The sequence below is a fragment of the Hemiscyllium ocellatum genome, assembly GCF_020745735.1.
Source record: "Hemiscyllium ocellatum isolate sHemOce1 chromosome 27 unlocalized genomic scaffold, sHemOce1.pat.X.cur. SUPER_27_unloc_3, whole genome shotgun sequence".
Classification (NCBI taxonomy): domain Eukaryota; kingdom Metazoa; phylum Chordata; class Chondrichthyes; order Orectolobiformes; family Hemiscylliidae; genus Hemiscyllium; species Hemiscyllium ocellatum.
In genome coordinates this window covers 738,176-757,895 of record NW_026867498.1, presented here as the reverse complement: position 1 = coordinate 757,895, position 19,720 = coordinate 738,176, and the positions used below count along the sequence as shown (strand labels likewise).

The window sequence follows — 19,720 nt, the reverse complement described above, 5'->3', positions numbered from 1 at the left end:
CATTCCATACACATACCCCCTCTGTGCGAAAGGTTTGCCCCTTAGGACCCTCAGAAATCTTTCCCCTCTCACCCTAAACCTATGCCCTCCAGTTCTGGTCTCGGTGCCTTGCCCCCACAACAAGGGGAAACGACACACAAAAGTTGAGCAGCCAGACAAAATGCAAAAGGAATAAAATATCGAGCCGCAGGGAAAAAAAAATTGTGGCTCTATCTTTTTTCCCCTGTTGGCATTTGGACACTTAAAATCTGTCAGGAACACCAACATCCCCATAGAGCATACTGCGCATGTTTGCCGGTGTCAGCAACGCAGTGCGCATGCTTACCAGTGTCAGCAAAACACTGAGCATGCTCATCGCTGTATGCAAAAAAGGCGCGAAACCTTCTTTTGATTGACCAATAGGCAACCTTGGAGGACCGGAAGGGGCCTGGTCCTCCTGCCAATCAGAGGCAGCCCATTGTGTGAATGCGGAAGTCGGACTCAAGCTGCAGCTCCTGTTCCTCTCTGTCTGAATAAAGATAGAGCTTTACCCAGACTGCACATTCCTTCCTCTGTCCCAGATCTGTGAGTACGGTACTATTTTGCTCCCATTCCATGTCTTTTTTCATTCTGGGGTTCAGTTGTTGACTTGCAGCAACTGAAAGAAAAGAGAGTGAATCCGGAAGGGGACAGACTCTGGAAACACTGGTCCAGGTCTGTGTCTCAATTTGCAAAATAGACAGGAGGTGGAGAAGTCGACGTTTCAGGTGTAACCCTTCCTCGGGGCTGGGGCTGGGGCTGGGGCTGGGGCTGGGGCTGGGGCTGGCTGGAGAAGCTGCAGATGAAGGGGGTTGGAGTGAAGTGGAGATAGGTCAAGACAGGTAGAGGCTACGACCTGGTTGGTCAATGGGAGGAATGCATGTGGTTGCTGGCAAAGAACAAGGAGGGAGGTTTTTATGAAATTGGAAAACTCAATGTTGAGTCCTTCAGGCTGTAGGCTGCAGGCTGCCTGGAAGATGAGGTGTGGTCCCTTCAATTTGCAGTTAGGTTCGTTGTGGCAATGGAGGAGGCCAAAGATGGTCATGTCAGAAAAGGGAATTGTAATGGGTGGTGACTGGGAGGTCTGGTCGGCTCTGTGGACCCAGCTGTGATGCTCAGTGAACCGTTCCCCAAGTTTGCGCTCGCTCTCCCCGATATAGAGAGGACCACAATTGGCAAACACAGAACCACGATATGAAATTATAGCTTTGGCTGTGGCAAAGAAAAACAGAAAGGAGGTGCATTGTTTAAATGGAGATGTATTTGAATGTGGAGAAAGTGAGAACTGCAGATGCTGGAGATCAGGCTCAAACATTGTGGTACTGGAAGAGCACGGTAGGTTAGGCAGCATCTTAGGAGCAGGAGTGTTGACGTTTTGGGCACGAGCCCTTCATCTAGATTGATGTGTGGATGGGCAAAGAGGCCTCAGTGTCCTCCTACTCCAGTCACTGCCAGTTGTCAGACAGATGTAGGAAGCAATCGGCAAGGCACGCGTTATATTAGCAAGAGGAATTGAGTTCACAAGTGGGATGTCTTCCTGCAGTTAGGGTGTCATTGAGTATATTCAAGGCTGAGTTCATCTGATTTTTGAACAAAGAAGTGATGTTTGTGGGGGAAGGCGAGAACATGGTTTAAGACCAGTATAGAATGGTTCCAGAGTCATACAGCACAGAAACAGACCCTTTAGTCCAACCTGTCATAGAGATATACAACATGGAAACAGACCCTTTGGTCCAACTCATCCATGGTGGGACCAACAATCTGGTCCCACCTGTCAGCACCTGGACCACATCCCTCAAAATCCTTCCCATTCATATACCCATCCAGATGCCTTTTAAATATTGCAATTGTACTAACCTCCACCTCTGACAGCTCATTCCAAACATGTACCACCCTCGGTGTGAAAAGGTTGCTCCTCAGATCTCTTCTGTATCTTTCTCCCCTCACCCTAAACCTATGCCCTCTAGTTCTGGACCCACCCCCTCCTGGGAAAAGACCTTGGCTATTTATCCTATTCATGCCCTTCTTAATTTTGTAAACCTCTATAAAGGTTACTCCTTAGTCTCCAACGCTCCAGGGAAAACAGCCCTAGCCTCCAAATAGAACAAATCCTCCAACCCTGGCAACATCCTTGTAAATTTTTCTGAACCCTTTCAAGTTTCACAACATCTTACTGATAGTAAGGAAACCAGAATTGCACACAATATTCCAAATGTGGCCTAACCAATGTCCTGTACAGCCACAACATAACTTCCCAAATCCTATACTCAGAGGATTGGGAAAGTTTTCAAAACCTACAAAAGACAACTGGGAAAGAATGGAGGACAAACGAAACCTGCGAGGGTCAGCTTGGAGGCATCAAGGTCTCAGGACAGGGGGTGGGGATGATCATGCCAGCAAATGGGACTAGATTAATTTAGGATATCTGGTCAGTACAATTGTGTTGGACAGAAGGGTCTGCTTCTGTGCTATGTATCTCTATAACTCTGGCATTTGCCAGAGTCAGGAGGTTGACTTTCTCTCTACTTTCAATGTTAATGCCTTGACGTCTCATTTTGCTCCCACCTTCCTGGGGTCATTAACTATTTTGTCTCTGGTCCTTCCTCAAGAAGCTGCGTGGCAGGTTCACCCTGAATTGACACTTTATTTTTGCTTCCCAAAATCAGACCTGCTCACTCTCAGCAGTATTCCAGTGTTGTGAAAGATATTAGCTTTCAGGTGGAGGTATCCAAAGTTCAGAGAGACGGCAGTCTTGATGTTTTTGCTTTTCTGTCCCTGTAAGATCCTGAATCAGCAGCTTCAGGAGAATTAGTTCGAGCCGAGTGAGAACAGAGGGGGAGAGAGAGTGGGATGTGCTTTCAATTTTTTAGAATAACAAAAGAAAAGAATATTCCACAGAAAGTAGAATTGCTTGTTCTGAATTTCTACCCTGCACTAATGACCTTTGTAATCTCTTTTTACAGAGCACAGTAGCGCCTCGACAAACGAACAAACCCGTTCACGTACAAATCGGTTTACGAACAGGATTGTACGAAAATTTTGCTTCAACGTACATACGAAATTCAAGATACGAACAGAAAAGCTCTCGGGCCCCGCGTGATCTCATTCAGTTCGTCTTTGGCGTGTGCGCTGTGAACAGCCGTCCAACCATTCTTACGCTATCCGAACAATGGGAAAAGGACTCAGCAGCGATCCAGGTTTGTTCCAAATATTGCGTCGGTTGCATGACGTTGTGGTATGTTGCTATTAATTCTGTGTCTTATGATCCTGCAGCACAGCTCCCCGCAGAAGGAGCAGCGCTACAGAAGCTAGTGCTTCCAAATACACCTGGGGGGGCGGGGTTTACCAGGAGGGGCGGGGTTTAGCCTGGGGGCGGGTTTTAGCGGGAGGGCGGTGCTCATGGGCGGGGCGTGTCTCGGGAGAGGGTCGCGCGCTAGTGGGCGGGACGAGGCTCAGCGGGCGATGCGGCGCGTTGAGCCTGGAGCCGCGCGGTTGCTCGTGGGGGATGGGGGCATGGTTTTGATTCACGCGGGGACCAAGGGAAGGGGTGGGTTTTCGTGCGCGACGGGAAAAGAGGTGTGGTTCCAAGAGGCGGGTCTTTGTCTCGAAGGGGCAGGGTTTACGAGTTGCGTTCGAAAGGGGCGAGGTTTTACGTGCTGCATCCGGAAAGGGCGGGGTTTACTGTCAGCGTTCGGAAGAGGCGGGTATGAGGAGATTTGTTCGGAAGGGGCGGGGTTTACGGGCTGCCTTCGGAAGGGGCGGGGTTTACGAGCTGCGTTCGTGAGGGGCGAGGTTCACTGCGTTCGGAAGGGGCGGGGTTTACGAGCTTTGTTCGGAAGGGGCGGGGTTTACGTGTCGCATTGGCGCCGGAGGGGGCGGGGCCGAGGCCGTCCCGAAGACGGAAGTGTGTCCGCGGCCTATTGCCTCCGCTGGAGTCTCGGCTGCAGCAAGTAAGGTCAAACTTTATCAATATTTCCTTTTACAGAGTTTGTATTTAATAACCAGTAATGGCTACTCAATATCATCATAAAGTCCCAAAATGCCATTCATTACAATCCATTGCAGATAAGCACTAAGAGTTAATTTTCTACGGGATTCAACAGCCTCAGCACTAAAATGGTCTCACAAGGGAACGGCTGTGAATGTTATCACTTGGTGTCCTGTTCACACAGATTCACCGATGCTGAGGCAAACCTTCTTAATTGCCTTACAGCATCCTGTTATCACTTGGTGAGCCCAGGTGTCCCTATCTTTAAGTTCTCTCCTCTTTCTGAGCCTTCCTGCCTGTTTATTTTCTAGTGCAGTAAATGTGTTCAATAATTCAGCATTACATTTTAGTCTAAATGTTTAATGACAAGTTTTAAGGCTGTAGACTTTATCACCCAGATGCCCACACCCTCATTCCTCCCTTTGATTGCACCGCGATCACTGAAAGAGAAGGCTAGTCCAAACGAATGCCCTTCAAGGTGGTCCAGCCATCAACATCCTGTAGAGCGGCACCACCATCTTCGCAGCTCATCTGGTCATATTTATCATCGCCATCGACACATGTGGGTGAGCCATCGGATCGCAAAAGGAGCATCTTCTGGGGCAAGTCTATATCACTAAGGGACCTCATAAGCCGAGCAATTAAATACCTAACAATACCAATACCGACAAACATAAATATCTAAATTGATATGTCAATTGTACCATCAGCCCGACCTGCAGTTTCCCCAACTGGTCCCTTCAGTCATTCTGTCAAGGAATACCTGGATGTCTTCTTGTATCTTAGTAATATTGCCAGTTAGATCGGGAATGCCCATAGTGCATTTATCTTGGACAGTGGTGCAGACCTCACCCTCCTGGGCGAGTATATTGTCTAGGCCATACCGATTCTGCATAGAGTAAAGACACAGGTCTGATAATCCCAGGTTACTCTGTTCCAGCGCCTCTTTAGTCTTATTTCCTCGAATGGTCAGGCCACAAATAAGGGAATTGCGGTTCTTTTGACTTGTCACCCCTGCTGATCCTTCCAACCTCAGGGTATTCTGGATTCCCCAGCCTATTGGGTGTCCTGTATTGTCACCCAGTCCATTGGGATCCTTCCAGTCGGAGTAAAGTTGGCTGAGACCGACCGCTGCATTCTCCTCAGATGGAGGTTCCATCGACTTGTCCACTGACCAGGACAAGGTACTGTTGTGGGAACAAGGGCTCCGATATTGATGCTATGAGGGACATCTTTGCCATCCATGACAAGGAAATTGGTAGCTTTACCTCAGCTGAAGAAATAATAGTCTGATTTGGGGTAGATTAGGGAGAGTTTGTCAAAATAGGTTACTGAAATGTTACAGCAGGGGGTCTGGTCAGATATACAGGAGCAAAGGGTCGATATTTTGCAAGAGGATTCGCTTGAGCGCTGTAAAAAATGGGCCAAGTGATTCGAGCACCCGCACTGTATAGGAGACAATGGTCCTCAGAATGCTGTTCCCATTGGGCTCTCCCTTAGCTCTATTGTACGTGGTCTTGGTGACAATATCAGATTCTGAAAAGAGAAAAGGCCTATAAATGCGCAAGGGAAGGGTTCCGTTCCAGGTTCATGTACCGCATAAGGCCTGCTGTACCCCAGCCAGTGTTACTCCAGCTGGTTGTATACACAGACCGGAGGTATTGGAACGTGATATTTCACTTCGCAGGGTCGGCAGCAGGAAGACTGACGAATAGTACGGAATCGGGGACTGGGGACTGGGCAAGTAAGTCATCTCCTGATCGAGAGGAGTAACATACTCCTGCCTCTGGGGTGAAGAGCGTTCTGTGGGCCTGTATAAATTAAAGTTGTTTGCGCATTGTGGAGTTTCCCCTATCAAGCTTCCCTTTTCTCGAGTCGGCCCGTACTGCAAAAAGGGATGGTGTTCCCAGGCATCCTTAAAATATTTACCATAATAACGGGGTTGACCATTTTTCTCCTCACTCGGCTTGCGCCTGCAGGTAAAATCAAAAAACCATGGTAACGACATGGTAACTCCCACTGATTTCTACTGTCCAGATGGACCATCTGGTCTTTCTGATGTAAGAGTCCATTGCAATATCAATCTTCATCATGTCCCACACGTCAAAGGCGTCTGGTCCGGTGCACTGGACGACATCTCCTCAGCATGGGTGGTGGATAATCTCTGATCATTCCTGGTCACATCCATACTTAGTGGCTTTCCCCATCAGGATGTTGTATGTGATCAGAAAGGTGAGGAGATAGGCGATCCCCCCCCATGTCCCTCCTCTTAGTTCAAGTATCTGTAATAAGATTAACATTAGAACAACAGCAAAATTCAAAAACCCAACTGGACAGTGTTCCACTCCTTTTGTTGGGATTCCAGTATTCTCTCCTCCTCTTCCCCACTTTTGATTGGTGCGGTCAATCAATTTACAATGGTGCAGTTGGACCCAAGCTGAGTGCCCAGCGACTTTGACCACCGTAGGGATGGGAAGTAAAACCTGGAAGGGGCCATCCCAACAAGGTTGGAGACCTTTGCAAGTCCAGGTCTTGACGAGCACCAACGAACCAGGCTCTACCCGTGACGAGGCTGAAAGGGAGGGAACATCGCTGTAGGCCGCACGCTCCTGGGAGTGATAGGCACGCATAACACTAGTTAAAGCAAGAACATAACCAACCATTTCTTCGGTCATGTGGTGGAGGTGGACTGAGAAGGGAGCCGAATCGTTCCAAGGGGTACGGAGGGGGTGACCAGAGAGATTCTCAGCTGAAGACAGTCGTATCTTGCCCACAGACATGGATCCCATCTGGAATGAGGCCACAGGGATTAGCATAACCAGGAGAGGCCAGACTCAGCCATTAATTTGGCAAGTTTAGTCTTGACTCTGGTTAAAACATTCACCAAGGCCGGCCCCCTGAGGATGATAAGCACCATGCAGTTGCCGACAAATACAAAGCTGGGAACAGAGTTCTCCGTTAATATTACCTACAAAGTGTGGTCCATTGTCCGAGCTAATGCACGCAGGTATACTGAAGGAATTATTTCCTTAAACAGAATCTTCACCACAGACTCAGCAGTAGCGTTAGGAAGAGGGTAGGCTTCAATCCACTTAGAAAAGACATCAACAATAAGCAAAACATATTTATAGCAACTCAACTCATTTCTACAACTCAATGAAGTCCAGTTGAAGTGTCTCCAAGGGACCCTCCAACAAGGGAGTTCTCGTAGAGATACTTGAATTAAGAGGTGGGGGATCGCCTACCCACTGACCTGTATGATCACGTACAACATCCTGATCGGGAAAGCCACTGACTGAGTATCGATGCGATCTGGAACGATCTGAGATTATCCTGATGTCATCTGGTGCACCAGACCAGACACTTTCAACGTGGAGTCGCTTGAGCGATGGCGTGAGCTGCCAGAGGAAGTGGTGGGTGCTGGTACGATGATATGTTAAAAGGCTCCTGGACGGGCATCTGAATATGAAGGGTTCAGATGGGTCAGGGCCAGGTGATGGCAAATGCAACTGGAGTCATCGAGATGTACAGCACAGAAACAGACCCTTCGGTCCAACTCGTCCTTGCTGACAAGATAGCCAACCCAATTTAGTCCCAGCTGCCAGCACCCGGCCCATATAGGGGCCAAGTGATGGCAAACATGACTAGATTAATTTCAGATATCTGGGCAGGTTGGGCCAAAGGGTCTGTTTCCGTGCTGTGAGATTCTAATTCAGTGAAAGCAGAAGTGTGGTTGTGAAGGCTGGACTTTCAGGGCATGTTTTGCCCTGACTGGGAGCAGAAGAGTTTGACTGAAGTGTGTCGGTGTTAATGCCTTGATGTCTCATTTTGCTCCCACCTTCCCGGAGTCGTTAACCATTTTGTGTCTGATCCTTCCTCAAGAAGCTGCATTGCAGGTTCACCCTGAATTGGCACTTTGTTTTGCTTCCCAAAATCAGACCTGCTCACTCTCAGCAGGATCCCAGTGTTGTGAAAGATATTAACTTTCAGGTGGAGGCATCCAAAATTCAGAGAGATGTCAGTATTTATGTTTTTGCCTTTTCTGTCCCTGTAAGATCCTGAATCAGCACCTTCAGGGGAATTAGTTAGAGCGGAGTGAGAACAGAGGGGAAGGGAGAGTGGGATGGTGCTTTCAATTTTGTGGAACAGCAAATGAATATTCCACAGAAAGTAGAATTGCTTGTTCTGAATTTCTACCCTGCACTGATAGTGATGACTTTTGTAATCTCTTTTTGCAGAGTATTTGAAAATCTGAAGACTGAAGTTTCAAAATCAACGGATAAAGGGCTTATGCCCGCAACATTGACTCTCCTGCTCCTCGGACGCTGCCTGACCTGCTGCGCTTTTCCAGCGCCACATTTTTTGACTGACTGTCCAGCGTCAGCAGTCCTCACTTTGATGTCAATGTCTGACAGTCACTCAATCCATCGGGACAGCAGCTGTTTTTGACTGTGATTTCTGTGAGAGGGATCAACGCTTTTTGGTTCCTGTTTGAGGACATTTTCAGCATCAGTGGGACTGGACGAGAGACCCCACTGTTGGAGCGCACTGTGTGTGGAGCCTGAAACAGTTATACGGCCTGGGAAGGGGATTTCACGGCAGGGAGGGGTTCTACACGTGTTTGTGTGCAGCTGAAGCTGTGGCCATGGAGAAATCTGAGGAATCCTGCCGCGTGGAGAAACCGTGGAAGTGTGGGGACTGTGGGAAAGGCTTCCGTTTCCTGTCTGCCCTGGAGATTCATCGGCGCAGTCACACCGGGGAGAGGCCATTCCCCTGCACTGACTGCGGGGAGGCCTTCAGGTATTCCTCCCACCTGCTGGCCCACCAGCGGGGCCACATGGGGGAGAGGCTCTTCAGTTGCCCTGAGTGCGGGAAGGCCTTCAGCAATTCCTCCGCCCTGCTGACCCACCGGCATGTCCACACGGGGGAGAGGCCATTCACCTGCTCTCAGTGCGGGAAGGGCTTCACCTGTTCCTCCAACCTCCTGACCCACCAGCGGGTCCACACTGGGGAGAGGCCCTTCAGCTGCCCAGAGTGCGGAAAGGCCTTTACCCAGGCCTCCATCCTGCTGAGGCACCAGCTTGTCCACACCGGGGAAAGGCCCTTCAGCTGCCCTGAGTGTAGGAAGGCCTTCAGCGATTCCACCACCCTGCGGAGTCACCGTCACGTCCACACCGGGGAGAGGCCGTTCACCTGCTCTCAGTGTGGGAAGGGCTTCATCTGCTCCTCCAACCTGCGGAGACACCAGCGTGTCCACACGGGGGAGAGACCGTACACCTGCCCTCAGTGCGGGAAGGGCCTCACCTGCTCCTCCAACCTGCGGAGACACCAGCGGATCCACACGGGGAGAGGCTGTTCACCTGCTCTCAGTGCGGGAAGGGCTTCAGGTATTCCTCCGACCTGCTGACCCACCGGAGGGTCCATACCGGGGAGAGGCCGTTCACCTGCGCTCAGTGCGGGAAGGGCTTCACTTGCTCCTCCCACCTGCTGAACCACCGCGGGTCCACGCGGGGGAGAGACCGCACACCTGCTCTCAGTGCGGGAAGGCCTTTACCCAGGTCTCCACCCTGCTGAGGCACCAGCGTGTCCACACCAGGGAGAGGCCCTTCAGCTGCCCCGGAAGTGGGAAGGCCTTCAGCACTTCCTCCGCCCTGCTGACCCACCGGCGGATCCACACCGGGGAGAGGCCGTACATCTGCTCTCAGTGCGGGAAGGGCTTCACCTGCTCCTCCCACCTGCGGAAGCATCAGCGAGTTCACGTGCCATCGCAGGGGGATTGAAGGAGTGACAGCCGAGTCCCATTATCGATTGGAATATCAACCCAGTTCCGGGGACTCCCGGGTTTGAATCACGCCACAACAGATGGCAGAATTGGTATTCGGTCAGAAATGTGGAGTTTGGAATCTAACAATGAGATCATTTCAGGGAGGGGGTGGTAGGGGGAGAAAGCCCCCATCTGATTCCCTCTCTCCCTTGTTAGGGAAGGGAACGGCCATTGTGGGAAAGGATACACTCAGTCGTTCCAGCTGCATCCTTTACCCGGTCTGGCCTACACGTGACTCCAGACCCACAGCAGTCTGGTTGACTCTACACTGCCCTCCCCCCACTGGCAAAAGAGCGGAGAGAAACTTAGTTGGAGACAGGGTATGGGTTGAAATTGCTGAGTGAGGCAACACTTCCTCCGGGTTACGGCTGTACCAAGGATCCAATTACAAAGGGACAACTTGGTGCTGACCAATAGTAAAGACAGTGAGGGGGGTGGGGATGGGGCCAGGGGAGGTGTGGTGTGTGCACTTTCACCTTGAGCTGTTCAAAAAGCAACTACTTTTTCTCTGCCTTTTTGCTGGGGGGATCTGAAGCTGTAACAAAGTTGGGTTTCAATAAAGGTTACCTGAACTTACCACTGGGCTCAGACTCTCATTGAAAGCTTTGAGCTCCAAGAGGTTTTTGTTTTAAAGCTGCTCATTTCTTTCAGCCTCCTGCACTAAGTTTAGAACATAGAACAATCCAGCACAGAACAGGCCCTTCGGCCCTTGATGTTGCGCCGACCTGTGAACTATTCTCAGCTCGTTCCCCTACACTATCCCAAAATCATCCATGCACTTATCTAAGGATTGTTTAAATCTCCCTAATGTGGCTGAGTTGACTACCTTAGCAGGTAGGGCATTCCACGCCCATACCACTCTCTGTGTAAAGACCTTGCCTCTGACATCTGTCTTAAAGCTATCACTCCTCAATTTGTAGTTATACCCTCTCTTGAATAAGGGCACAACATTTGCAATCCTCTAGTCCTCAGGTACTAAACCCGTAGACAATGACGACTCAAATATCAAAGCCAAAGGCTCTGCTATCTCCTCCCTAGCTTCCCAGAGAATCCTCGGATAAATCCCATCCAGCCCAGGGACTTGTCTACTTTCACTCCTTCTCGAATTGATAACACCTGTGTGGAACTAACCTCGATCCTATCGAGTCTAATATCTCGTGCCTCATTCTTTTCCTGAGTGAAAACTGATGAGAAATGTTCATGTAGCACCTCTCCGATCTCTACAGTGTCCACACTCCACTTCCTGCTTCTGTCTTTGACTGGCCCTATTCCTACCCTAATCAACCTTTTATTCCTCACATGCCTATGGGAAGCTTTAGGGTTCTCCTTTATTCTATTTGCCTAAGACTGTTCGTGTCCTCTCTTTGCTCTTCTTAACTCTCTCTTTAAATCCTTCCTAGCTGATCTGTAATTCTCTATCGCCTCATCTGTACCATCTTGCCTCATCAACACATAAGCCTCATGGAACAGCATCATAAGACACAGAACTTATATCAAAAGATCAGTGTCATGCAACTGATAGAATATATTGAACAAACTTAGATATTCTTCATCTCTTAGAATGGGTGCAGGCTTTGGTTCATTAATATGTAACAATGTTCTTGAGATGACTTAAGGTTTTATTTTAAAAAAAGGCATCTCCGCTCAGACAATGCATTAAAGGTGTGAGATTTGAGTCTGCCAGTATTCCAATCTTGAATCAGACTGGTTCTGTTTCCAAAGTCGGAATTTGTAAAATATTACATGGATTGACTGCCTGCAGATTGTGCGCTTTTGAACAAAATTGACTGTATCTGCAAATATAATTCTGCCAATACAATTTCACCCCAAAGAGTACTGTGTGTGTGTGTGCATGAGAGAGTGAGAGTGTGTGCATGTGAGTTTGTCTGTGAGTGTGCACAGAAGTGTGTTGTGCATGCTTGGGAAAGTGAGAGTGTGATGGAGTATGATGCTGTGAGTGTGAGAGAGTGTTGAGGGGTGTCTGTCTGTCTGTCTGCGAGGTAGAGTATGTGTGTGAGAGAGAAGCTTAATAAAAGCAAGGGGTTGCATTTTTGCTAAAACAAGGACTTGAACAGATAATGGTTGGGCCATGAGTCATGTTAGAGAACAGATAGACATGGAGGTGGGGGGAGTCGGTGTTCAGGTACATAGTTCTTTGCAAGTTGCATCACTGCTCGACAGAGTGGTTAAGGTGGCATTTTGCAACATTGCCTTCATTGTTCACACCATTGAGGAGAGGGGTTGGGACATCATGTTGAGGTTGTACAGGATGTTGGTGAGGCCACTTTCAGAGTACTGAGTACAGTTCTGGTGGCCCTGTAATAGGAAGAATACGATTAATGAGGGTTTAATAAAGATTTACCAGGATGTTGTAAGGACTGGAGGGTTTGAGTTATAAGGAGAGGCTGGGACTTTATTCACTGGAGCACAGGAGGTTGGGGGTTGACCTCATTGAGATTGATAAAATCATGAGGAGTGGAGGGAAGGTGAATAGAAAATGGCTCTTGCTTAGCGTAGGGGAACTCAAAACTAGGGGACTTTTTTTAAATATGAGGAAAGAGATTTAAAAGGAAGTGGAGGGGCAACGATTTGAAAGAGGGTGATTTACATGTGGAATGAACTTGCTGAGGATGTGGTAGATGCAGGTACAGTGACAACATTGAAACAGCATTTGGATGGGTACATGAATAGAAAGGTTTAGAGGGATATGAGCCAAATGCAGGCAAGTGGGACTGGTTTAGTTTGGAATCGTGGTGGGCATGGACGAATTGGACCGAAGTGTCTGTTTCTGGGCTGCATACCTCTATTGAAACCGGTAGAATTCTGAAAGGGGCTTGACAGGATAGATGCAGATAAAATGCCTCTTGGTGGGGAGGGTCTCGAATTCCGACAATGTGGGAGTGGGCCATTCAACCCATCTATTTCATTCTGGCCCTCTGAACAGTATCCCACCCATACCCAACCCCTTACTCCGTATTTCCCATGGCCAATCCACCCTAACCTGTACATCCCTGGTCACTATGGGTAACTTAGCACGGCCAATTCTCCCTAACCTACACTCTAATCTAAACTCGTCAGGCGCCTGGGTGGTGGAGTTCTACTGGTCGTGGGGCGGCCCCTGTGTCAACTATGGGGCCACCTGGAAGGTACTGGGCCCGGGACATGAAAGGTGAGGCGGGGAGGGGGGAAGGAATGTGGGGCCTGTCCTATCATAGTGACATTTTACACTCACTTTCCATCTGCTTTTACTGGCGCTTGTGCTGTTTACCCCTCACTGTGTTTTTTAATCCTTGTGCTGTTTACCCCTCACTGTTTTGATTAATCCTTGTGCTGTTCCTTGTGACAGTGCAGGGAGGAGAAGATGAAACGATGGATAGATCAGCCATGATCTTAATGAATGATGGAGCAGGCTCACTTGTAGCAACTGGAGTGAATCCAGAGAGGGAGCAGACTTTGCGACCTCAGGTATGTGTCTGGGTGACCCGGGTGAGGAGAGACAGAAGTTCAGGTTGGGACTGTTTTCCGTAGCTTGCCAGAGTCTGAGGAGTGACCTTATACACTTTTATATCATCATGAGGGGCATGGATAGGGTAAATAGACGTGGTATTTTCCTTTGGATGGGGCAGTCCAGAACTAGAGGGTAATAAGTTTAGGATCGAGCGTGTGGTGCTGCAGCAAGTCAGGCAGCATCCGAGGAGCAGGAAAATTGACGTTTCGGGGAAACTCCCTTCAGGGAAGTGTGTGTGTGTGAGTTTGTGTATAAGATTGTGCGCTGTGAGTGTGTATTTACATGTGTGCCTGCTTGATAAAGTGAGATTGTGATGGAGTATGAACCTGCGAGAGGGTGTGTGTTGAGGGGGTGGTGTATGTGTATGTCTGAGAGAGAGCGTGTGTGTATGAGAGAGGTATGGATATAAGTGAGGGTTGCATTTTGCTAAAACAAAGGAGGGCAAGACTTGAACAGGTAATGGTAGGGCCCTGGGTCATGTTGTAGAACAGAGACCTGGAGGTGTTCAGGTTCATTGTTCTTGAAAGTTACATCACTGGGAGACAGGGGTGAAGAAGGTGTTCAGCACACTTGCCTTCATTGTTCACATGCTGAGTACAGGAGTTGGGACATCATGTTGGAGATGCACACAGAAAGTACATTACTCAGAGGGTGATAGGTGCCTGGAACGCATTGCCAGCAGAGGAGGGGACGGTAGATTCATACAAGGTGCATCTGAGCAGTAGGACAGTCAAAGTTTCAGGGACAAGCCCTTCATCAGGAATTAGTAAGAGGAATTGAGTTTAGAAATGGGGATGTCATCCTGCAGTTAGGGGGTCATTTGAATAAATTCAAGGCTGAGTTAATCTGATCTTTGAACAAGAAAGAAGTGGATGTTTATGGAGGAAGGCAAGAAAATGGTTTTAAGACCAGTTTAGAACAGTTCCAGAGTCAGACAACACAGAAACAGACCCTTCAGTCCAACTAAACCGTGCTGACTGTGTTCACAAACTAAACTAGTCCCACCTGTGTGTATTTGGCCCATATCCCTCTGACCCTTTCCTATTCATGTCCTTATCCAAATGTCTTTTAAACCTTGTTACTGTACCTACATCCACCACCGTGTCTGGACATTGATTCCACACACAAACTACTCTCAAAAAAAAAGGCGCTACTCCAGTCTTTTGAAAATCTTTCTCCACTCCCCTTCCTCATTTGCTCCCTAATCTTGAAACCCCCATCCTAGGGAAAGGACACCTGCGGTTCACCTCATCTCCCCTCCTCAGGATTTTATGAACCTCTTTTAAGGTCACCTCTCAATCTCATGTGTTCCAGTGAAAAAAAGTCCCAGCCCTATCCACCTAGCTGTAGGTATATTCATATCCAGTTATGAATTGTTCAATGCTGGTGCCGACTGGAAAGACCGAATGGTCTAGTCTTGCTCCCAACTCTCTCACTCTGTGTCCAGGACAACAAGAGGCCCTAAATCAGAGGAGCAGAAATTAGGCCATTCAGTCCATCAGATCTAATCACCCCATTCAATCGTGGCTGCTAGGTTTCTCAACCCCATTCTCCCGTAACCCTCGATCCCCTTGATACTCAAGAACCTATCTGTCTCAGTTTTAAATATCCCCAGTGACCTGGCCTCCACAGCCTTCTATGGAAATAGATTCCACAGATTCACCGCTCTCTGGCTGAAGAAGTTTCTCCTTTCTAAAAGGACTTCCCTTTACTCTAAGGCAGTGCCTCTGGTCTGAGTCTGTCCTACCAATGGAAACATCTTCACAATGTCCACTCTGTCTGGGCTGTTCAGGATTATGTAGGTTTCATTTAGACCCGCCCACCCCCGACACCCACCACCCCTCCCGAGTGTGGGCCTATGAATCAGCATGAACCAGACCCTTCAGGATGAGGTACAGCAGGGATTAGGGTCAGTAAACTGAGAATGGAGGGAGAGTGTGTGGGATGGAGATTTTCAGCTTCTAGAGAATGAGAGAGAAAAGTGAGTTTGCTATAAATTAGAATTGATCGGATGGGCCAAAGTGTGGTAGATGGAATTAAATTTTGAGAAATGAGAGTTGTTGCATTTTGGTCAAGCAATCCAGGCAGGAGTGACACGGTTAAGGGGAGTGTTGGAGAACAAAGAGACCTTGGAGTGCAGGTTCCATAGTTCTTTGAAAGTAGAGTCTCAGGTAGACAGGATAGTGAATGAGGCATTTGGTAGGATGGCCTTTATTGGTCAGAGCATTGAGTAGATGAGTTGGGAGGTTATGTTGTGGCTGTCCAGGATGTTGGTTAAGGCAATTTTGGAATACTGCATTCAGTTCTGGTCTCCCTGCTGTAGGAAAGATGTTATGAAACTTTGAAAGGGGTCAGAAAAGATTGAGCTATAGGGAGAGGCTGAATAGGCCAGGGACATTTTCCATGGAGCATCAGAGGCTGAGGGGTAAACTTATGGACCTTTGTAATGGGCATGGATAGTGGGAGGAAACCTCAGGTCTTTTCCCCAGGGTAGGGGAGTCCAAGAAAACTAGAAGGCATATGTTTGAGGTGAGAGCAGAATGATTTAACTGGGGTCTGAGGGGCAACCTTTTCACACAGAGGGTGGTGCATGTATGGCACGAACTGCTCGAGGAAGTGGTGGAGACTGGCACAATTACAACATTTAAAAGGCATGTGGTCTGTTCTCAGCTCTGCTGGATTTCTGCTGAAGCTTTGACACCCCCCGCCACCTCCCTTTCCACCTTCTGGGACAATAAAACATTCAGTCAATCAAGTCCCAACCCACAATCTCCCAGCCTGTGAACCATCCAGGCACAGTATAGTCACAGCAGGGAATCAAACAAGAAAAATGAAACAACATTAGAAATAAATAGGTGCTCGCGTTTAATGTTTATTCATTAGGAGGTAAACCAGAAATAGGGCTCTATTTGTATTTGCAGAATGATATTTGCAGATACATTGTATTTTGCTCAAAAAATACACAACCTGTAAGCAGTCAATCCATGTAATATTTTGTAAATTCCACTTTGGAAATAGAACCAGTCTGACTCAAGACTGGGACACAGACAGACTCTGACCTCACCTTTAATGCGTTGTCTGAACTGAGATGTCACATTTTGCGGTAAAACCTCGAGTTACCTTGATAAGGTGCCTTGCAGGAAGGTCTGGGATTTACATGTGAATGATAGCTGCAACCCAGTCTAAAAGATTAAAGACTTGACAATCCAGGTTTGTTCAATATATCATTTCGGTGGCAGGACGCTATAACGTTTTTCTATAAGTTGTGTCTTATGATCTTATTCTCCACAACCACCTGAAGGATCAGCGCTCTGAAAGCGAGTGCTTCCAAATAAACCTGTTGAACACTCACCTGGTGGTGTGATTTTTCACTTTGTCCAGGTTAGAATGGATTGACCGTGCCCAGAGATGTGCAGGTGAGGTGCGTTAATCAGGGAGTAAAAGTTGAGCAATAGGGGTAGGGGAATAGGTGTGGGTCTGTTACCCTTCAGAGGGTCGGTATGGATTTGTGGGGCTGAGTGGCCTGCTTTCACACTCTGGGGATTCTCTGAAGGGAAGGGATTGGCACAAACTCATTATCTTTTTTTTTGCTTCCCAAAATCAGACCTCCTCACCTCTCAGCAGTATCCCAATGTTGTGAAAGATATTAACTTTCAGGTGGAGTTATCCAAAATTCAGAGAGATGTCAGTCTTGACGTTTTTGCTTTTCTGCCCCTGGAAGATCCTGAATCAGCACCTTCAGGGGAATGAGTTAGATCAGAGTGAGAACAGAGGGGAAGAGAGAGTGGGATGGTGCTTTCAATTTTGTGGAATAACAAAAGAAAAGAACTTTCTGCAGAATTCCTTGTTCAGAATTCCTACCCTGCACTGACAGTGATGACTTTTGTAATCTCTTTTTACATTTCAGGATCTGAAGAATGAAGTTTCAAAATCAACAGATGAAGGCCTAATGCCCAAAACGTTGACTCTCCTGCTCCTCGGATGCTGCCTGACCTGCTGTGCTTTTCCAGCACTGCACTAACTGACTCTCCAGCATCTGCAGTCCTTACTTTGACGTCCATGTCTGACAATCATTCAATCCATCAGAACCGCAACAGTTTTCAACTATGATTCTGTGAGAAGGAGCAAAGCTTTTTGGTTCCTATTTGGGTACGTTTTCAGCATCAGTGGGACTGGATGAGAGACCCTACCGTTGCAGTGCACTGAGTGAGGAGCGTGTAACAGCTATACGGTTTGGAAAGAGGAATTCACGGTGGAGAGAAGCTCCACATGCGTTTGTGTGGCGCTGAAGCTTCGGCCATGGAGAAACCCGGGGAATCCCGGCCTGTGGAGAAACCATGGAAGTGTGGCGACTGTGGGAAAGGCTTGTTTCCCGTATGCCCTGGCGACTCATTGGCGCAGTCACACTGGGGAGAGGCCGTTCCTCTGCCGTGACTGTGGGAAGGACTTCAGCGATTCCTCCAACCTCCAGACCCACCAGTGGATCCACATGGGGAAGAGGCCCTTAAGGCAGGAAGGCCTTTACCCAGGCCACCTCCTTGCTGACCTCCCAGCGGGATCACGTGGCATTGCAGGGGGATTGAAAGAAAGATGGCCGAGTGCCTTTACCAACTGGACTATCAACCCAGTTCCAGTGGCTCCTGAGTTCGATTCCCACCGCGACAGATGGTGGAATTGGAATTTGGTCAGACATCTGGAGTTCAGAATCTAACGGTGAAACCATTGTAGGTGGGGTGGGGGTGGAAGAAAACCCCCATCTGATTCACTCAGTTCTTTTTTAGGGAAGACTTGAGCAGTTATTAGAGCAGTCGTCCCAGCTGCATCCTTTACCCGGTCTGGCCTACACGTGACTCCAGACCCACAGTAGTCTGGTTGACTCTACGCTGCTCATCCAACTTACTTGGATACAGGTTGAAATTGCTGAGTGAGGCAATACTTCCTCCAGGTTAAGGCTACACCAAGGATCCAATTACAAAGGGACAACTCAGTGGTGACCAATAATGGAGAAAGTGAGGGGTTGCACTTTGACCTTGAGCTGTTTTTTAAAATTTGCTACTTTTTCTACGCCTTTCTGCTGGGAGATTCTGAAGCTGTAACAAAGTTGGGTCACAATAAAGATTACCTGAACTTCACACTGAGCTCAGACTCTCAATGAGAGCTTTAAACTGCAACAGGTTTTTGGTTTAAAACTGCTGATTTCTTACAGGAGAAAGTGAGAACTGCAGATGCTGGAGATCAGGGTCAAGATTAGAGTGGTGCTGGCAAAGCACTGCAGGTCAGGCAGCGTCCGAGGAGCAGGAAAATCGACATTTCGGGTTTGCTCCAGACTGCAACCTCCTTACTCTGTCAACCATCTGTGAGTAAGGTACTCTCTTCACAACTCCTTTTCCATTTTTTTCATTCTGGACTTCAATTTATGACTTGCAGCAACTGAAAGGAAAGAGAATGAATCCATGGAATGGACAGAATCGGGAAAAGTTTGTTTATAAACAGTGTGTTTCATGTATTGAGTGAATGTAAAGAGGAAGTGGTGGATGCATGTTCAGATGCAACGTTTAAAAGACATGTGGATAAGTACATGAATAGGGAAGGTGTGGAGGTATATGGGCCAAACACTGGCAAGTGGCACTAGTTTAGTTTGAGAACATCGTCAGCATGGAATAGTTGGACTGAAGGGTCCGCTTCTGTGCTGTCTGACCGTAACTGTTCTGTCGTGGTCTTAAAACCATTTTCTTGCCTTCCACTTTAAATGTGGTTCCTGTACCTGCATCCAACACAAACCACAAAAAAAAAACCCTCATGCACACAACATAAAAATCCACACTTTATTGTTCAAAAACTCAGATGAACTCAGCCTTGAATAAATTCAATGAGCCCCTAACTGCAGGAAGACATCCCCACTTCTAATCTCAGTCCAGCCTGCTAATATACCACTTGCCTTGCTGCACCTGTCTGACAACTGGCATTGACTGATGTAGAAGGATGCTGCTAATCAAAGCACTGATCACAGGCTGGTCTGGTTTCAGGACCTGATTGCTCTATCCTCTGTTGATCTCCCTGTTCCCACAGACTAAGATGTCGGTCTGTTCTCAGCTCTGCTGGATTTCTGCTAAGGTTTTGACCCTGCCTTTTATAACTTCTGGAATGATGATTGGATATTTCAAGACCCAAGCCACAATCTCCCAGCCTGTCAACTATCCTATTAGATGGTGTAGTCATAGCAGGGAATTAAACAAGAAAAATGAAGCAAAATCATAAATAAATAGGTGCACGTGCTTAATGTTTGTTCATGAGGAAGTAAACCAGAAATAGAGGTCTCCCAGGAATCTTACAGTGACCTACTTGAGGAATTCTGTCACCCTTACACCTATTAGGATCCAGC

At 48.0% G+C, this 19,720-nt stretch overlaps 1 protein-coding gene and 1 pseudogene across 4 annotated transcripts; both read left to right on the top strand.

Annotated features, from left to right (window-relative positions):
• Positions 1 to 19,720, top strand: part of LOC132807998 (zinc finger protein 208-like) — a 216,732-nt pseudogene that overhangs the window by 38,623 nt on the left and 158,389 nt on the right.
• Positions 475 to 18,439, top strand: LOC132808035 (gastrula zinc finger protein XlCGF49.1-like). Of its 4 annotated transcripts, XM_060821942.1 has the most exons (4): positions 475 to 564; positions 2,982 to 3,215; positions 8,245 to 9,393; positions 17,246 to 18,439. In XM_060821942.1, exons 3-4 carry the CDS (start codon positions 8,652 to 8,654, stop codon positions 17,257 to 17,259), a joined length of 756 nt encoding a protein of 251 aa, XP_060677925.1. In that variant the 5' UTR covers positions 475 to 564; positions 2,982 to 3,215; positions 8,245 to 8,651; the 3' UTR covers positions 17,260 to 18,439. The 4 variants fall into 4 exon arrangements, with proteins under 4 accessions (XP_060677925.1, XP_060677922.1, XP_060677923.1 ...); XM_060821939.1 differs by lacking the exon at positions 17,246 to 18,439 and having other exon boundaries at positions 8,245 to 9,494; XM_060821940.1 differs by lacking the exons at positions 475 to 564; positions 2,982 to 3,215; positions 17,246 to 18,439 and adding an exon at positions 3,904 to 3,968 and having other exon boundaries at positions 8,245 to 9,494.

Coding starts and splice junctions, on each gene's coding strand:
- LOC132808035 (XM_060821939.1), top strand. CDS start 8,652: ATGGAGAAATCTGAGGAATCCTGCCGCGTGGAGAAACCGTGGAAGTGT.